At 43.2% G+C, this 15,196-nt stretch overlaps 1 protein-coding gene across 1 annotated transcript in view; it reads right to left on the bottom strand.

Annotated features, from left to right (window-relative positions):
• The window catches only part of PHEX (phosphate regulating endopeptidase homolog, X-linked), a 109,037-nt gene that overhangs the window by 75,419 nt on the left and 18,422 nt on the right, over positions 1-15,196 (bottom strand). Inside the window, exons 4-7 of the mRNA XM_009321134.1 lie at positions 10,297-10,383; positions 8,983-9,209; positions 5,669-5,737; positions 1,120-1,236 (exon numbers count right to left, since the gene is read on the bottom strand). Coding sequence (XP_009319409.1) covers positions 1,120-1,236; positions 5,669-5,737; positions 8,983-9,209; positions 10,297-10,383 — 500 coding nt within the window. The remainder of the gene's footprint in view (positions 1-1,119; positions 1,237-5,668; positions 5,738-8,982; positions 9,210-10,296; positions 10,384-15,196) is intronic.

The following is a 15,196-nucleotide window of genomic DNA, read 5'->3' on the forward strand; positions in this document are numbered from 1 at the left end:
GCTCCTAAACAGGCCAAAGTCTGCCCTCTGGAAGTCCAAGGTAGCAGTTCTGCTGACCCCCCTCCTTACTTCTCCAAGAATCAAAAACTCTACCATTTTGTGATCGCTATGCCCAAGACGGCCTCCAACCGTCACATCACCCACAAGTCCTCCCCTGTTCACAAACAACAGGTCCATTGGGGCACCTTCCCTAGTTGGCTCACTCACCAGCTGTGTCAGGAAGTTATCTTCCACACACTCCAGGAACCTCCTAGACTGTTTCCTCTCTGCTGTATTGTATTTCCAGCAGACATCTGGCAAGTTGAAGTCCCCCATGAGAACAAGGGCTAGGGATTGTGAGAATTCTCCCAGCTGCTTATAGAATATTTCATTTGCTTCTTCATCCTGGTTGGGTGGCCTATAACAGACTCTCACCATGATATCTGCCTTGTTGGCCTTCCCCCTGATTCTTACTCATAAACACTCAACCCTATCACCACCATCATCAAGCTCTAGACAATCAAAACACTCCCTAACATACAGGGCTGCCCCACCACCTCTCCTTCCTTGCCTATCCCTTCTGAAGAGTTTATAGCCATCCATTGCAGCACTCCAGTTGTGCGAGTCACTCCACCATGTTTCCGTGATGGCAACTATATCATAGTTTTCCAGCCACACAATGGCTTCTAGTGCATTGGTGTAGATGTGCTTCAGTTGGGCTATTGATCCCACCACCTTTTTGGGGGGATCCATAACCCTTGCATCTTTGCTGCTGCATGGATCTCCATCCCCTACCTCCACTGAGACAGCAGACCGAAGGACCTCGCTAGCACACTGTCCCTCAAACATTGGCATGCCACCCCCAGGCTTATCTCTAGTGAGCCTCATTGACATATTAATAATTTAAAGGACCAAGAGCATTTGGCTAAGGTTTTTTTCCCCTGAGGATAAAATAATCAGTTTAACAATTAACTAAGGGAGGAATATTGTTCATCCTTTCTTCATCAGGTTCTGCTCCTTTCCTTCTACTTCCTAAAAACACTGTTGCTAAGGCTGTTGATATAATGGCTTTCCATTTTGAAAAAGGATTGCACTTTTTTTTGGTAAAAGCTAGCTTCTATCCTGCATTAGATTACCAACCTCAGCTATTTTAACTTCCAGTCTTAGAACCGACTTCATATCAGATTCGGCTCTTGAAGCGTTTGCGCCCAGAAGCACTGCTGTATCAACCATGAACTGCAAAAAGGCATCTCGGTACTGTAAAGAAACAAAAAGAGTGAAACGACCACTGGATTTGCTCTTGAGCACAGCTGAGGCAGTAGACCAGAAATGCCCAGCTATAGCAAAGAGTATAATACTTTGTATTTTCATGCCCTAGCAACCAAAGTTGTGCTTTCCTTACCTTGAATGCCTGCTGTCATCAGGGAAAAAAGGAGAAATAACACTGTAAACATACTGTGCATGACAGACAGAGATACCTGCTGTGGTTCACAGAGCATAAATCTCAGGAAATGCAAATGATGCTTCTGGGTTAGACTGACAACGCTTGCAGCTCTTACAATGGGATTAGACAACGTGTATGAGTGTACACCATATTTTACGCCAACTCATACAGTAATCAGCATAGGACTGAAGAAGTACTTGTATACAAGTGCAAGCTTAGTGGCTGAAGAGATAGGGAGATAAAGGGATGCTCCACTGAGCTCTCTTCTATTCCTGTCACAGCACTGCAACACATGTACCTGCTACAGTGCTCTGCTCTGCTCTCCCCAGGCTATTGTAATAAAGCACATTTTAGTCTCAGTGTGTATACACAAATTTTAGCAAAATACACTATATGTAATGATACTGTAGTGATTTCTGTGCTACCTTCCCCTCAGCATAATCTTTCAGATATTTTGGAGGGATCAGATTGCTCCTTATCAATTCCTACCAGCCCACAGTCCAACAACAGCAAAAACATATCCCAACCCATTTCCACCTTCAATCTTTTAGTAGAGAGAATTCTTTGTATCCTGACATCATCTAATCTGATAGATGTGGCTAAAAAACTTAATAACCTCTCAGGGAAGTCAGAAGGGAAGCAAACTGTAAGAACTTAATCAGTAGCAATGACTTGTCCCACATGACAACCCAAGGAGTTGTTTTCCTTTGGGAGCCCATGAGCTTTGGGCTGCATGTGCTGAATACAGCCCACAGGCCTTCATCGAGTGAGGGGGAAAAAGGTGCTGCCACTGTCAAATATTGATACATTAAAGCCTTTGATAAACATCATTGGTTCACGACTGCTGTCCATAGAAAAGTGGCAAGAAACTAAGATGTAGCAGAAAAATCATAAAGCTGGGGGAAGAAGAAATGAATACTTCAAATCTGTTGAGGAACTCTTGTTCCCTTCATTAAATGAATTCAGGTTAACTTGATGATAATAACCTGCAGTGGCTCTTGAAATGTGCTCAGCCTTCTGGCCTAACTGAGTCCAAGAGGCAGGCCCAGAAGGCAGCTCACTGAGGCAGCCCGCGGACATGGCAGCTTCTGGGCTCTACTTCATTGAGATGTTCTTGAGCTTCTGGGCACTTTGTCCACGGTCTGGGAACTCCTGGGTCGTCCCCCCTGAGGGACATGAGGGCTCGAACTGCCACCAGGTCATGTAAAAGCTAAGGTGAGAGTAGCTCCAGCAGCTGCTAACTCTGGCAACTGTGCTTGACCAAAGGGTGCCCACAGCCTTTCCTCTAGCTGACTCCCGATCACGGAGGGTTGAGCACCTTTTGAGCCCATGCCAGAGAGAGGCCTATGTAAGAGCCAGGCCCAGAACACAGCTCCAAGAGGCTGTCAACAGATGCAGCAGTTCACAAAGAAAAGGCCAGCAAACTTTGTCTGGCATACCCAACCTTAGATATGGTGGTCCCACACAATAGGACATGATCGCTAGGCACCGCTGGTGTAACTCTGTCTTTGTTATTGGACTCTTTGACCCAGATGGTACTTCATAAGGAAGGATGCATCTCTGCAAGTCTCAGGCTGCAGGGAGTGCTTGAAGCCTCTCATTAAGGCTGGGGCACGTGGTCATCTAGCATGCAGGAGGTGTGCAGTTGCTGAGGAGCTGTGCTGGCAAGTGAAAGAACTGTGAGAGGAGAGCAGATAACACAGCCTCAGAGGAAATGAGAAAGATGAACCTGACCTCCCCTGAGACCCTACAGCTTCAAAAGCCTGGACCTTCAGCTGCAGCAGAAGAGTAGGAGGAGCCTGTGCCTATGAAGCTGGAAAGTGGAAACTCCCATCACAATGCAGGATGTCCACAGCTGTTGTAGCTGGTGAGGACCCAGGAGCGCTATCAGTTGGAGCACTGTGAGCCTGAGCCTCTCAGAACCACTAGAAGGAAGAAGCAAGCGACAGTGATAAGAGACTCACTACTGCAGGGGATGGAGGCCCCCATCTGCCAACCTGATTTGTCATCTAGACAGATTTGCTGTTTGCTGGGAGTCTTGCATTCAGGATATTGTGAAGAGGCTACCAAGGCTTATCCAGCCCTGTGACTACAATTCCCTGCTGCTTTTCCTGGTAGGCACCAATGCTATTGCCAGGGATGACCTGGAAAGTATCAAGCATGACTACAGGGCTATGGGGACAGAGGTCAGGGGCATGGGGCCCAGGTGGTGTTCTCCTTGATCCTGCTGGTGAGGGATAAGGGCCTGAAGAAGACATGACAGATCTTGTGGGTTAACATCTAGTTGAGGAGCTGGCATCAGCAGCAGAGATTTGGTTTCTATGATCATGGGAGCTTCTTTGAGAATTCACAGCTGCTTGGAAGATATGGGATGCATTTGACTAAACAAGGAAAGAGTATCTTTGCCAACAGGCTGGCCAATGTGGTAAGGAGAACTTTAAGCTAGAAACAATGCGGGAGGGAGTGATTCCTCAGAAAACAACTAAGGAAGGCGCAGATAGGGTAGGCAAGCCAAGGGCCTGGGGTGATGGGAAAAAAGGGGACATAACAATCAACAAAGCAGAGTTGAAATGGAACCCCTTTGAGGGTAGGTATGTAAAGAAGGAAGTGCCCGCAGGACAGCCTTATAAGGAAAGCTCTCAAGACCATACTGAAGAATCAAGCATGACTGGGTGTCCCTTGGAAATACCTTTACACTAATGCACACAGCATGGGGAGCAAACAGGAGGAGTTAGAAGTCTGTGTGGAGTTACAGGGCTATGACCTCACTGGGATCACAGAAACATAGTGGGATAACTTGTACAACTGGAGTGCTGCAATGGGTGGATACAGGATTTTTAGTAAGGTCAGGCTGGGAAGGTGAGGAGATGGAATTGTCCTTTATGTGAGAGACCAGTGTGAATGCATGAAGCTCTGCCTGAGCTCCTCCAAGCTCAAGAAAGGTCCATTCTGACAAGTAGGAAATCAAGCAGAGGTGGTAGGAGGCCTGCATGGGTGTACAAGGAGCTCCTAACTAAACTCAAACATAAGAAGGAAGTTTATAAGAGGTAGAAGCACAGACAGGTTGACCCAGAAGTATAGAGTTGCTGACAAATCTTGCAGGTATATGGTTAGGAAAGCCAAGGCCAACCTGAAGTTGAATCTGGCAAGGGATGTGAAGACCAACAAGAAAAGACTCTACAAGTACATAACAGCAAAAAGACAGCTGGGGAGAACATGGATCTGCTGTTAAGTGGAGCAGGGTGATAAGTGATACTGAAAAGGCCAAGACACTCAATGACAACTTTGCTCCAGCCTTTGCTGGTAAGACTGGCCTTCAGGAACCCCAGGCCCCTGAGACCAGAGGGGAAGTCTGGAGCAAGGAAGGCCTATCCTCAGTGGAAGAGGACCAGATTAAGGAGCAGAGTGGACATAAGTAAATCCAGGGGGTCTGATAGGTTGCACTTATGAGTGCTGAGGGAGCTGGCTGATACCATTGCAAGTCCACTCTGGATAATATTTGGAAGGTCATAGCTATTGGGAGAGGTTTCTAAAGACTGGAAGAGACCAAGTATCACCCCTATCTTCAAGGAGTGCAAGAAGGAATATCCAGGGAACTACAAGCTGGTCAGCCTCATATCAATCCCTGGGAAGGTGATGGAGAAAATCGCCCCAGAAACTATTTCCAAACACATGAAGGACAAGGTGATCAGGAGTAGTGAGCATGGATTTATGAAGGGGAAATCATACTTAACCAGCCTGATAACCTTCTACAATTACATTAATATTTTGGTGGATGAGGGAAGAGCAGCTGTTGTTGTTTTCAACCCAAGTTGAAAAAGTATGGGTTAAAGAAGTGCACAGTGAGGTGGATTGAAAATTAGCTGAGTGACCAGGTCCAGGGGGTTGTGATCAGCAGCACAAAGTCCAGTTGGAGGCCAGTCACTAGTAGTATACTCCAGAGGTCAACCCTGCTTGAGCAGAGGGGTTGGACAAGATGAACTCCAGAGGCCTCTCTCCAAGAGGGAAGAAAAGCAGGGGCGACCCCAAATCTTACAAAAAAATCTTGATTTGAGAAACTTTGCAAGAGTTTTCATGGTAGTGGTGCTTGTAGTGGTGGTGTGCTCTGATAGAAGATATCCTGAAAAATCCAAATCCAAACAAACCACAACCCTTTCTCAGTTTGGAGCTCAACAAAACAAAAGCAACAATGAAAAAAACTGAGAAGAAAAATAGTCACTCTGATTTCCAGTTAATAATACTTACAGATTTGGCTTCTGTGGTGTTTTCTAGGTAATCCTCTCGAGATGCAAGAGAGAGGCTTGCTTGGTCGAGCTGTTAAAAAAAACAAGAAGCAGCATTTAATAGGTAAATTCATCAGAATTCAAAGGTAGCCCTATAAGCAACCTTGGAAGAGTTCATGTTTTTCTGGCAATTGTGATAGATGTGTGTAAATGTCTAATACGTAATACACTGCACCAGCCTGAGTTCCACAGGATTTCAAAACAACAGAAAAATGCTATACTGTGCTGACAGGCATTACCGAAAACACATTACTGTGATCTGGGGAGCCTCAGATGCCCCCTGCAGTATCGGAGCCACCTACTACAGCAAAGAATCACCTACATAATTTATGTGTTTATGGCTCCATTAGCGAGTAGGTAATGCAATAGGACTCGGTCTACAGGATCAAACAGTCAGTGCTGACAACCATTCATCCTATACATATTTCAGAGTCACAAGAGTCAGCTTGAGACAAATACTAGTCTAGTGTATGGACCAAATGCCCATTAGGTGCTGCAGCATGTTAGCTGCTGTGTATCTGGAAATCATCGTTAGCTGCCTTTGAAATCGAGGTTACACTTTTGAGCTTCACCCTAGACCAGCGCTGAGTGCTGATTTGGCTTTTTGAACAGATGTACTGAAACAGCTAGATACCAGCCACAGAAATGATTGTGTGCATGCACGGGAAATTGTTATGCCTCCGCTACATTAGCTAAAGATGTCTGATAGGTCCAGGTGGATCCTTGACTTTCACTTATCTTTTTGATCTAAACATGGATCAGATTTGTTGGTCTACAGTCCCCCTAATATTGGGAATAAGGTCCTCAAGGTAATTTCTAAACCAGTCCTGAAAGTTCATTGAGATCTGCACTTAGTCTTTTGAGTGAATGACTACATGGGAGTATTTGCATACTGTTTCAAGCTCCTATCCAGGCAAAACTCACAGTGCAGCATATATCTTAAAATTACTACTGGAAGCTGAGATTTCCCAAAACACTTCAACGCGATCAAGTTAGGCTAGGTTATGGAAGCCGAAGCTGAACACATAACTCGATCAGCTTCCAAACTCTGAATAAAATACTGATTGGAGCAGAAACGACAGTTTTGATGTTTTAAAAACAAATACAGCATCAAAATAATAATTTTAGAAGATAAGTCTAGTGAAGAGAGATTGTATTTATTCATACAATTTCACATAAGTCTTTTTTAATCTAAATCCTACACCATTTATATTTCACATTTTCTACATTTATAAAAATGACCTAAATAAATACAACTTAGAATCTAAAATGGATGAATAAATGTCATCTTTTCCTCTACTGGCTGATGTTCTCAACTTTTAAAATATACCATAAACAAATGAAACAAATCATCCACTAAAAGGAGAGTAGCTATGATGCTCAGTGCAACTCTGATTCTTTGAAAACCAGTATCACCATTTTTTTTTCAGCATATTGAAGCAAAAAGAATACACCCTTATGCTTTGCATACGTGTGTCCTGGTAATAGTTAACTTCAGATGATTTGGTCTCTTTCAGTTATGTGACTGTTGCATGATATGCTCATCCAAATTTTCCTGGCTTAAGAGTTAGATTTGACAGCCCATTGAAACCAAGAAAGCACAAATATGAGAAATAAACAAAAAAGTTAACCAACTTCTTCAGTCCTCAAGAAAAAAAGATCATGTTGAATGCTGAACAAAGTTTTATTTGGAGTTTCTACTTATTTCCGATCCATTCATGATTTTGCAATGCTGAACAAAAAGAATTTTGCAATAGAGCTGTTTTCACAAGCAGATTGAAATACTCCGTGGTACATCTGCACCCTGAGAATTTGTTAAAACATGGACAAAGTAGAATACTGGCTGATGCGTTCTGCAGATCAAGTTCTTAATCAAATTAACAAGAACAGAATACCCTACAGAACAATATGTTATTCATAGCATGTAGTGCTTCAGTTATTTAGATACCTAATTCTTAGGTGCCAATAAGCATACTGAGTGAAGGTACTGCTCGGTATAATTCATTTCCAAGAGACCAGCAGTGAGGACATAACTGCCCAGCCCTTTGCTGACAGGTGACTTGGACTGAAATATTTTGACAGGAGATACCTAAATATCTCTCCCGAGTGTACTGTTTCAGTTCTTTTAGACAAATCTCCAGCTGAAGCAATCCTGACAGGATCTGAACAGCATCTTAGTAGAATGACATCTTTAATACAGCAAACTGTTGATCTGCTGTTGACTTGATTATTCAGGAAGATGTCAGAGATGGGGAAAGTTACCCTTCAATTTTATACCAGCTAAATGCCTCAGTCACAAGAACTGACTCAGAATCGACATCCACTCCAGTACCACCACAGTTAACTGTTGTTTGATCCCCAAATACAATGTATTCTTGGGCTATATTCCTATAGCTAGCCAAGATGCTAGCAACGTAAAGATCATAGATCTTATTTTGCCGTGATGAATGGCATAACAACTTTCTTCTTTGTCTCTTCTCTCTTGCCTTTGTAAACTATCTTCTTGTAGCAGTGGAGGGCTGGTCTACTCTGGCTACTCATCTCTACTTCTTAAACAACAACAATGCATTTGGCCCAGGCACTCAGTCTTGCCATGGTGACATCTCACAGTAATAGTTACAATTTCCTCTGGAGTTTTGTCAGACTGCAGTGAGGCAACATTTCTTGGGTCTTTTTCTCATTAATCTAAACTGTTGTGTCATGACATGCACTGGTAACAAACTGGTAATGCTTTGGTCCAAAAGCAATAGCATTTCAGTAAAAAGGTTAATTCCGTATTTCAGGTTTAGAAATGTTTGGGATACATCTGTGTTGTAAGGTGCTGTATAAGCACAAGATAATGTGTTTCCATTGCAAGAAAAATAGCTCAAGTTCAAAATATCTGCTACTGATGCAACATTCTTTATCTTCACAGACAAAAAACGTTCTTCATGCAACCGGTGAGTCATAAGCAGCACCCAGAACACCCCCCAGGACTGGATATCCACCTCTCTCATTTTCACACATATCGACCCTGGACATTGGTCCACTGGGAACATATTTTACCTTTTTTTGCCATTTGAAAGGAGAAAATATCCTGTACATAAATATTTTTCAATAGCATGTTGTTCCTAGTGGCTTCTACATTCCCATAAATTGGCACCTATGTACATCTGTAAGTCAGTAGATAATAACAACAATAATCAAGTGTAAACATTTGGCATGTAAGCATTTTTTTTTAAAAATGAGACCACAAAATACCACTTAAAGTAACCTATTAGATATACTATATTGTACCTTCAGGATATACCGATTGGAGATTTTGTCATCAGCAGCCACATATAAACGGATGAAGACAGAGTTACTGTATTGACCACGAAGAGTTGCCAAGGCTTGGACTAAGCTAAACCTCCTTTCTGACCACAGCCCTTCAGGTCCAATGTTGGATTCCAGCACAGGCCAGCGGAAAGGTGAATGCCTCAGTATACTTAACAGGGGTTTCACATCAGCTTTTTCAATTTTATCTGAAATGTCAAAGTGTGACAACAATTACATTCCAGAGAATACAAATCCAGCAGCAACCACACGAGACACAAAGATTTATCAGCATTGATCGATTTCTAGGCAAGACAAAACACAATAGCTGAAACCCAAAGCCTCTGCTCTGCCTGTGAGCATAGAAGCGCGGGAGTCCAACCCAGTTTATCTGAATCAAGATTAAGAGAGGCAAATCAGTTCCTTTGAAAAAAAGGCAAAGGCCTGGAATTAAGTCAATGAAAAAAACATTCCTCGCTTAGGAACTAGCATAGACACTTCACTGGTTCTGAGAGGGGGTTATTGTACATAATCAAAGCTAGAGGGATCAGCATCTCAGCACCAAGGCTGCGGGGCAGGCTGTCTCAGTTGCTGACAGTCAGTCTCATGCTGTGCTGGAAGAAAACTGCTTAGGAAACAAAGTCTGAAAGAGTCAGAAGGACAAAGGGCACTTTGAAGGACAAAGTCCGCTCCCTCCCAACTCATCTTTCACCCATGCAGCTACATAAAGGCAGTGATGTGTCCCAACCTAGCGTACATCACCTTACAGCAACATTTACAAGCTCAGGAAAAGCACTCTGCAAATGTGGCTATAGGGTTCCCTGTCCAAACTTGCTTGACATCCAGATAACTTGAAGCTAAAGAATCCATGGCTGTCTATGCCCAGCCCTGTGGAAGTGTTTTGATTCAATGTATTCAGAGAAAGGTAGAAGGTGCTGAGCAACAGGCTCTTGTAAGTGTCAGTATGAGAATTTCATCAGAGGGCTCCTCTGATTTACCAGGCACTACCCCCACACCCCCAGGGCACGGTTTTGGCATCCTTTTGCACAGATAAATATCCCTTCACGGTTCCCTGACAAGCAGAGGTCTCTGTAAAACTGACTTCTTATGCCTTGGCATACCTCAGTCTTAATAGCCAACTTCAGAAATACGTAGAAGACCCTCTGCATTCAGTTGAATCCAAATCAGTGAAACCTGTGCGTCTGCACAAAGCTTCAAGAGATCAGTGGAGAGCAAAAAAGCCTGCCCTTATAAACACAAGTAACACATGTGTCCCCCTCATATCAGGCCACTTACTCTCATTCATGCAGGATGCGTAAAGGGTCTTGGCCTTCTGTACAGCTTCACTGTCTCGTCTTTTGCTGATGGGTTTCTCAAGCAATGCTGAAAAAAGAAATGACTTTTTTTTTCAATACATGGGAAAATGTAGGAACTGTCTGTTTGCCTGTCTCAGCATTTACTTTAATCATAGCATTTGTTTAACTGAGGATGAGGTTCCACATGTATTTTCTTAAGCAGTAACACAGACATAATTGCACTTTTTTCAATCCCCAACAGAGAAGGAATTTTTATTTATTTATTTTTAAGAGGACTGTTTTAAAGCCAGTTGACAGATACTGTTTATTACTCGTCCTCACAAACAGCCACCCTCAGCAAACTGAGGGGACAGGGAGTCAGGAATTCTTTCAAGTGGCTCAGCCTCTGGTGCTGGTACGTTGTGAAATCAGGGTCTAATGAAGAAGGTGACAGGATCCAAGGAGCAAGACCACTGGTGTTCACTTTTGCCAGGTCTGCTGCTGCTCAAAGCAAGTAGTGGGGAACTGCCCCGTTGTCTGTCAAACACACACAACCTCAGTCTTGTAAATGACACAGAAGACCAAGTGTCCAACTACTATTTGAAAAGCTGCACTATATAGCTCCCCTCACCCTACAGGGTCAACCTCCTTGGTGCCTGAAAGCCAAAATAGCTCTCCTAAGCTGTCGTCTCTCTGCATTCCTTGCATTCCTCATTCCTCATGTTACGTTATGGAAGTGAAATAGCATGAAAAGTGCATCTGAATCTCAGCAGTCTGCTCTCAGCTGCCTCAAGCCATTTTATCCAAGTTGTAAATCAGCCATGATGCAGCTGCAGATACACATATTATGGCTAAATGCAGAGGCAGCTTAGCTTCAGCAAGATCTATCAACTCAGGTGCAACACAGCATGTGCACTTCCATGGCCAAAAGAAGCAGGGTAGTACTTGGGCACAGCATAGAAACAGAGCTAGCAAACCCTGTCAGACCTCACCTGGTTTTGTAAGACCCAAACAGGTCCTGCACAGCATTACCTTATTGTTGGGACCACTGGAGAAAATGGCTTTGCTGAAACCATCCCAAGTCCCTCATGCTTATACTCAGCCAGAGCTAAAAAGCCATGAAAAATTCAAGAGTGCCTTCTCTATACCATACTCTGCAGTGCTCTGGGTTTCAAATGAGCGAAGGCACAGTGCAGATTGGCCCTGTGTGGTGCTATGCCTGAGCTAAGAAGCGTGCCCCACACAAAAGGGGGAACAAAGTGCAACCTAGGAGTCCCAGTGGCCTGCCAAAGTCAGCAAAGGGCCACTGGGACTTCATAACACCAGCCATGGCAAAACCAAACCGCTTCCACACAGAGCTTAATCAGGTGTCAATGCAACATTATTCTTCTCTGCTAGTACTGGCTGGGGTGATGCGGAGTACTGAAGAGGTGGTAGTGCTGCCATCCAAGAGCAGCACCCTCCTGCAAACCGCTGCTCACTCTACAGCCCCTGCCCTTTTCAGCAGCTCACCACTCCTCTCTCCAACGTTGCCTCCCGTGGGAGGCAAAAGTCCAGCTGGGTGTTACCACTAGATTCTGCAGCTGAGAACGGTTTGGGTTTGCACGGCTCCACCCAGTATTAGGAGCTCGCTGCTGGAGGTAGGATTTAAAGACACTTATTTCCCAGGATTTCCCTAGCACCTTGAAGAACCTGCCATGCTGCTCCTCTCAGACATTCCCCACCTGTGCTCATGTGAGCACTCAGGGGACCATACTGCTGACATTGAAGTGTTTATTAGCCAAAGAATACCACAGTGATGAACAAACGCTACTTGTTCTCTCCCTCCAATCACTTTTCTCCTTAAAAAAACAAAAAAAACCCCCAAAAAAAACAAAACCAAACTTCATTTGCTTGGATCTTTGAGAAATGTAAAGAGATCATTCCCTTTTAGTTATGGATAAGCTTTTCCCTAAAAATACTGCTGGACAGGATTCCCAGTGGTTTTGGTTTCAAATCCTCAAATTGTTAATATTTCTCAGCTTGTTAAATACAATATAATACCTATCATTGACACATATCTCCAGTGTGCACAGTTCTTAGCAGAATAATCAGACCTGTTCATGTTTTAAGAATGGCATTTTAAAAGAAACTATAAATGAAATCTACATAAAATTAAGGATTAAAAAATACACTCCTGTTAAAGCCATTGCAGTAACTTCTGTTCCTTGCCAATGAGCTGCACAGCAATGAATTTTTGAAACTAATACGATTCAATGGCTAAAGCCCAGCTAAAGCTCAGGAGAGATACGGAGAATGAGATCCAATAAAATAAAATCAGCTCTAGGAATACAACTGCATAAAATCCTGTTAAAATCAGACCTGGTGTTTTCCTATCAAACCCTCTCATTATGGGACAGAGCGAAGCTGTAAGACTCCCTGCACTATTGCAAAGAATGAGGTGGGGTAGATGCTTCCAATTTACTCAGAATTAATTTATGAAGAAAATTCTTGGCTCTGATGACAGAAAATCCAGTAATCAAACATGAAACCCTTAATAAGATGGTTGAATCCTGCGAACGCTGAAATAGGGAATGTGATCCATGAGTGAGTGCTCTTTAGGCTATAGAGGTTCCTCAGCTTTAACGTCAAGCTTCCAGAAAGATTTAGAAGCTCAAACTTGGAGCACTGGTCAGATCCACCTGATTTCTGCATTAGCTAATACAAAATCCAAATACAAGGTTTAGAAATTCTATTCTTATTTAACTCACAAATATATATGGATTTTGTGTCCTTGAATATTTAAATTCTTCTTAAAGAAGATGACCAAGAAAAGGCAAGAAACGATGGGTACTGATCAAAAATATGGGTAATCAATTAGTCTATCTACAGGTTGCTGTATCCTTGGAAAGAAAGTCACTACTGTGAGTGAAATCAATGGAGGCACATCAAGCTATCTTTAAATTAGCAACGTCAGGTACTGTGAGTAGCCTGGCCATAGTAGCAGGCTGTGACAGCCCCCCTCCTGTACTGAGCATATCTAGCTGTGTGGGTCAGCGCACGCTGAGCTCTGCAGTGCAGCATTTTGAAGGGCTGCAGGTCAGAGTCTCTGCTCTCCAAGGACGTCTGCAAGTTCAACAGACCTGCCTCAGGGCTATCCTGTGCTCTCACCAGCAAAGAGAGGCGCTCTCTGAACAGTGCTCCATCTCTTGACGTGCAATGTGGCATTTCAGGCTCTCATCTACACTGAGGAAAACGCCAGCCTGTGACCCACAGAGAGCAAACCCAGCCCCTCTGCCAAAATTCAACTCTTAACTATAGCTGGCTGGGAGGACTGTCTTTCCACCTTGAAAAAAAATTAATGGCTTCAGATATTTTCTGTTTGGACACCAGAATGAAAAAAAAATCCAAAAACTTATGAGGTCTTCCAAGGGATAGGAAGAGAAAGACCACTCCAGGTCAGTTAATGTTCAGCCTGATGAGATAGCCGCAGACCTGCTGTTTAGTTCCCTCCCCTGCCTTTCCAAATGCCTGCACTCACCCCTCGCTAGGGGATTGTGCGTGTTCACGCAAATCCACTGAGAAGTTCAGTCTAATAGGTTTTTCTAAAGTCCAGCAGCTGGAATTAAAAACTGTGGCCATGTTAGGGAGATCAGGGTTACCAGCATTTTGACTAAAGCAGCTCTCTCAGCACTAAGAAGGACGTTGAGTTTGTTCTTCTTGCAGCTTTCTTTTTTTAACTCAGTTTTCTTGTTTCAAAATGAAAACCTCCAACTCCCTTAAGTAATCTTCCATTTTAGGACTCCAAAGATTAACTGAATTAAACTTGACTCTATAAACAGTTTCAACAGACCAAAAAAAAAAATCCTTCACCAGATTCACTGATTGTGAAAGAAATTTTATCCAGCTTCGATCAGCATCTTTTAGCTTCATCTTTAAATAAGAATTTTTAGGAACAAATTGCTTTGACCAGACTAGGAAACACACAGCACTCCAACGATACTAACAAAAAAACCTTGACACGACAGTTGATTTGTTAGCTCTCAGTTAAATGTTACAGTGCTAGAGATGGAATAGCCATCTAGCTGAAAAGATTAAAAAAAGACCACGATCTAAGTTGATTTACAACCCTCTGAAAGAGCACAGGATCATTACTAACAGCAACCGCAATTTTACAACTTATTGCTGGCTACTGACTTACAGCACTAGCCTGCCACAAATGCAAAGCAGAATATCATAGCCAAAAATCACCAGGACAAGCAAAGTGAACCAGCATAGCTTAAGCCACCTTGAACATACAGTCTGTGATCATGTTTCCCCAGCCAAACATAAAGTACATGTTTGAATGGCTGTTCTAGCAAAGCAGCTCTTCTTCAGTCACGTCTTTGGCTTCTTTCACTTTCAAATTAATTCCACAGTCATTCTCTTCAGAATAAAAGGGATCTTGGCCTGCACTACTGATCTCAGCACCTCATTGTCCATGTTTCCGTATGCACAGGATACCCAGATGCAAGATTTATGTCTCCCTTCACATAAAACATAGTTATGGCAAGTATCAAAACCTATTGGTAATTCTGCTCCGCAGCGCTGAAATAACATAACTCATCTCATCAAGCAACTACCACTTGCACAGTCAGAAACTGGCTAAAGGTGTTCATGATATCCTAAACTTTGAGGCTGCAAATTGCTTCATCATTCATTTTCTTCTACCAAGGGGCTGAAGGTGGGGAGGTTCCCATTACAAATCAAAGTTCTTGTACTTCTGGCAGTCCAGGTCAGGCAGGTTTGCATCACCGCTCTCCCTGGCTCTTGTACAAAACACAAAGACTCAGGCATTGCCAACAAAAAATGCACCATAGCTGGGAATGATCCTCAGTTGTCTGAATTGTAGATGCTCAGATAGACAGGAAAAAAAGCCACAG

Source organism: Pygoscelis adeliae, unplaced genomic scaffold (genome assembly GCF_000699105.1).
Source record: "Pygoscelis adeliae isolate BGI_AS28 unplaced genomic scaffold, ASM69910v1 Scaffold53, whole genome shotgun sequence".
Lineage (NCBI taxonomy): Eukaryota > Metazoa > Chordata > Aves > Sphenisciformes > Spheniscidae > Pygoscelis > Pygoscelis adeliae.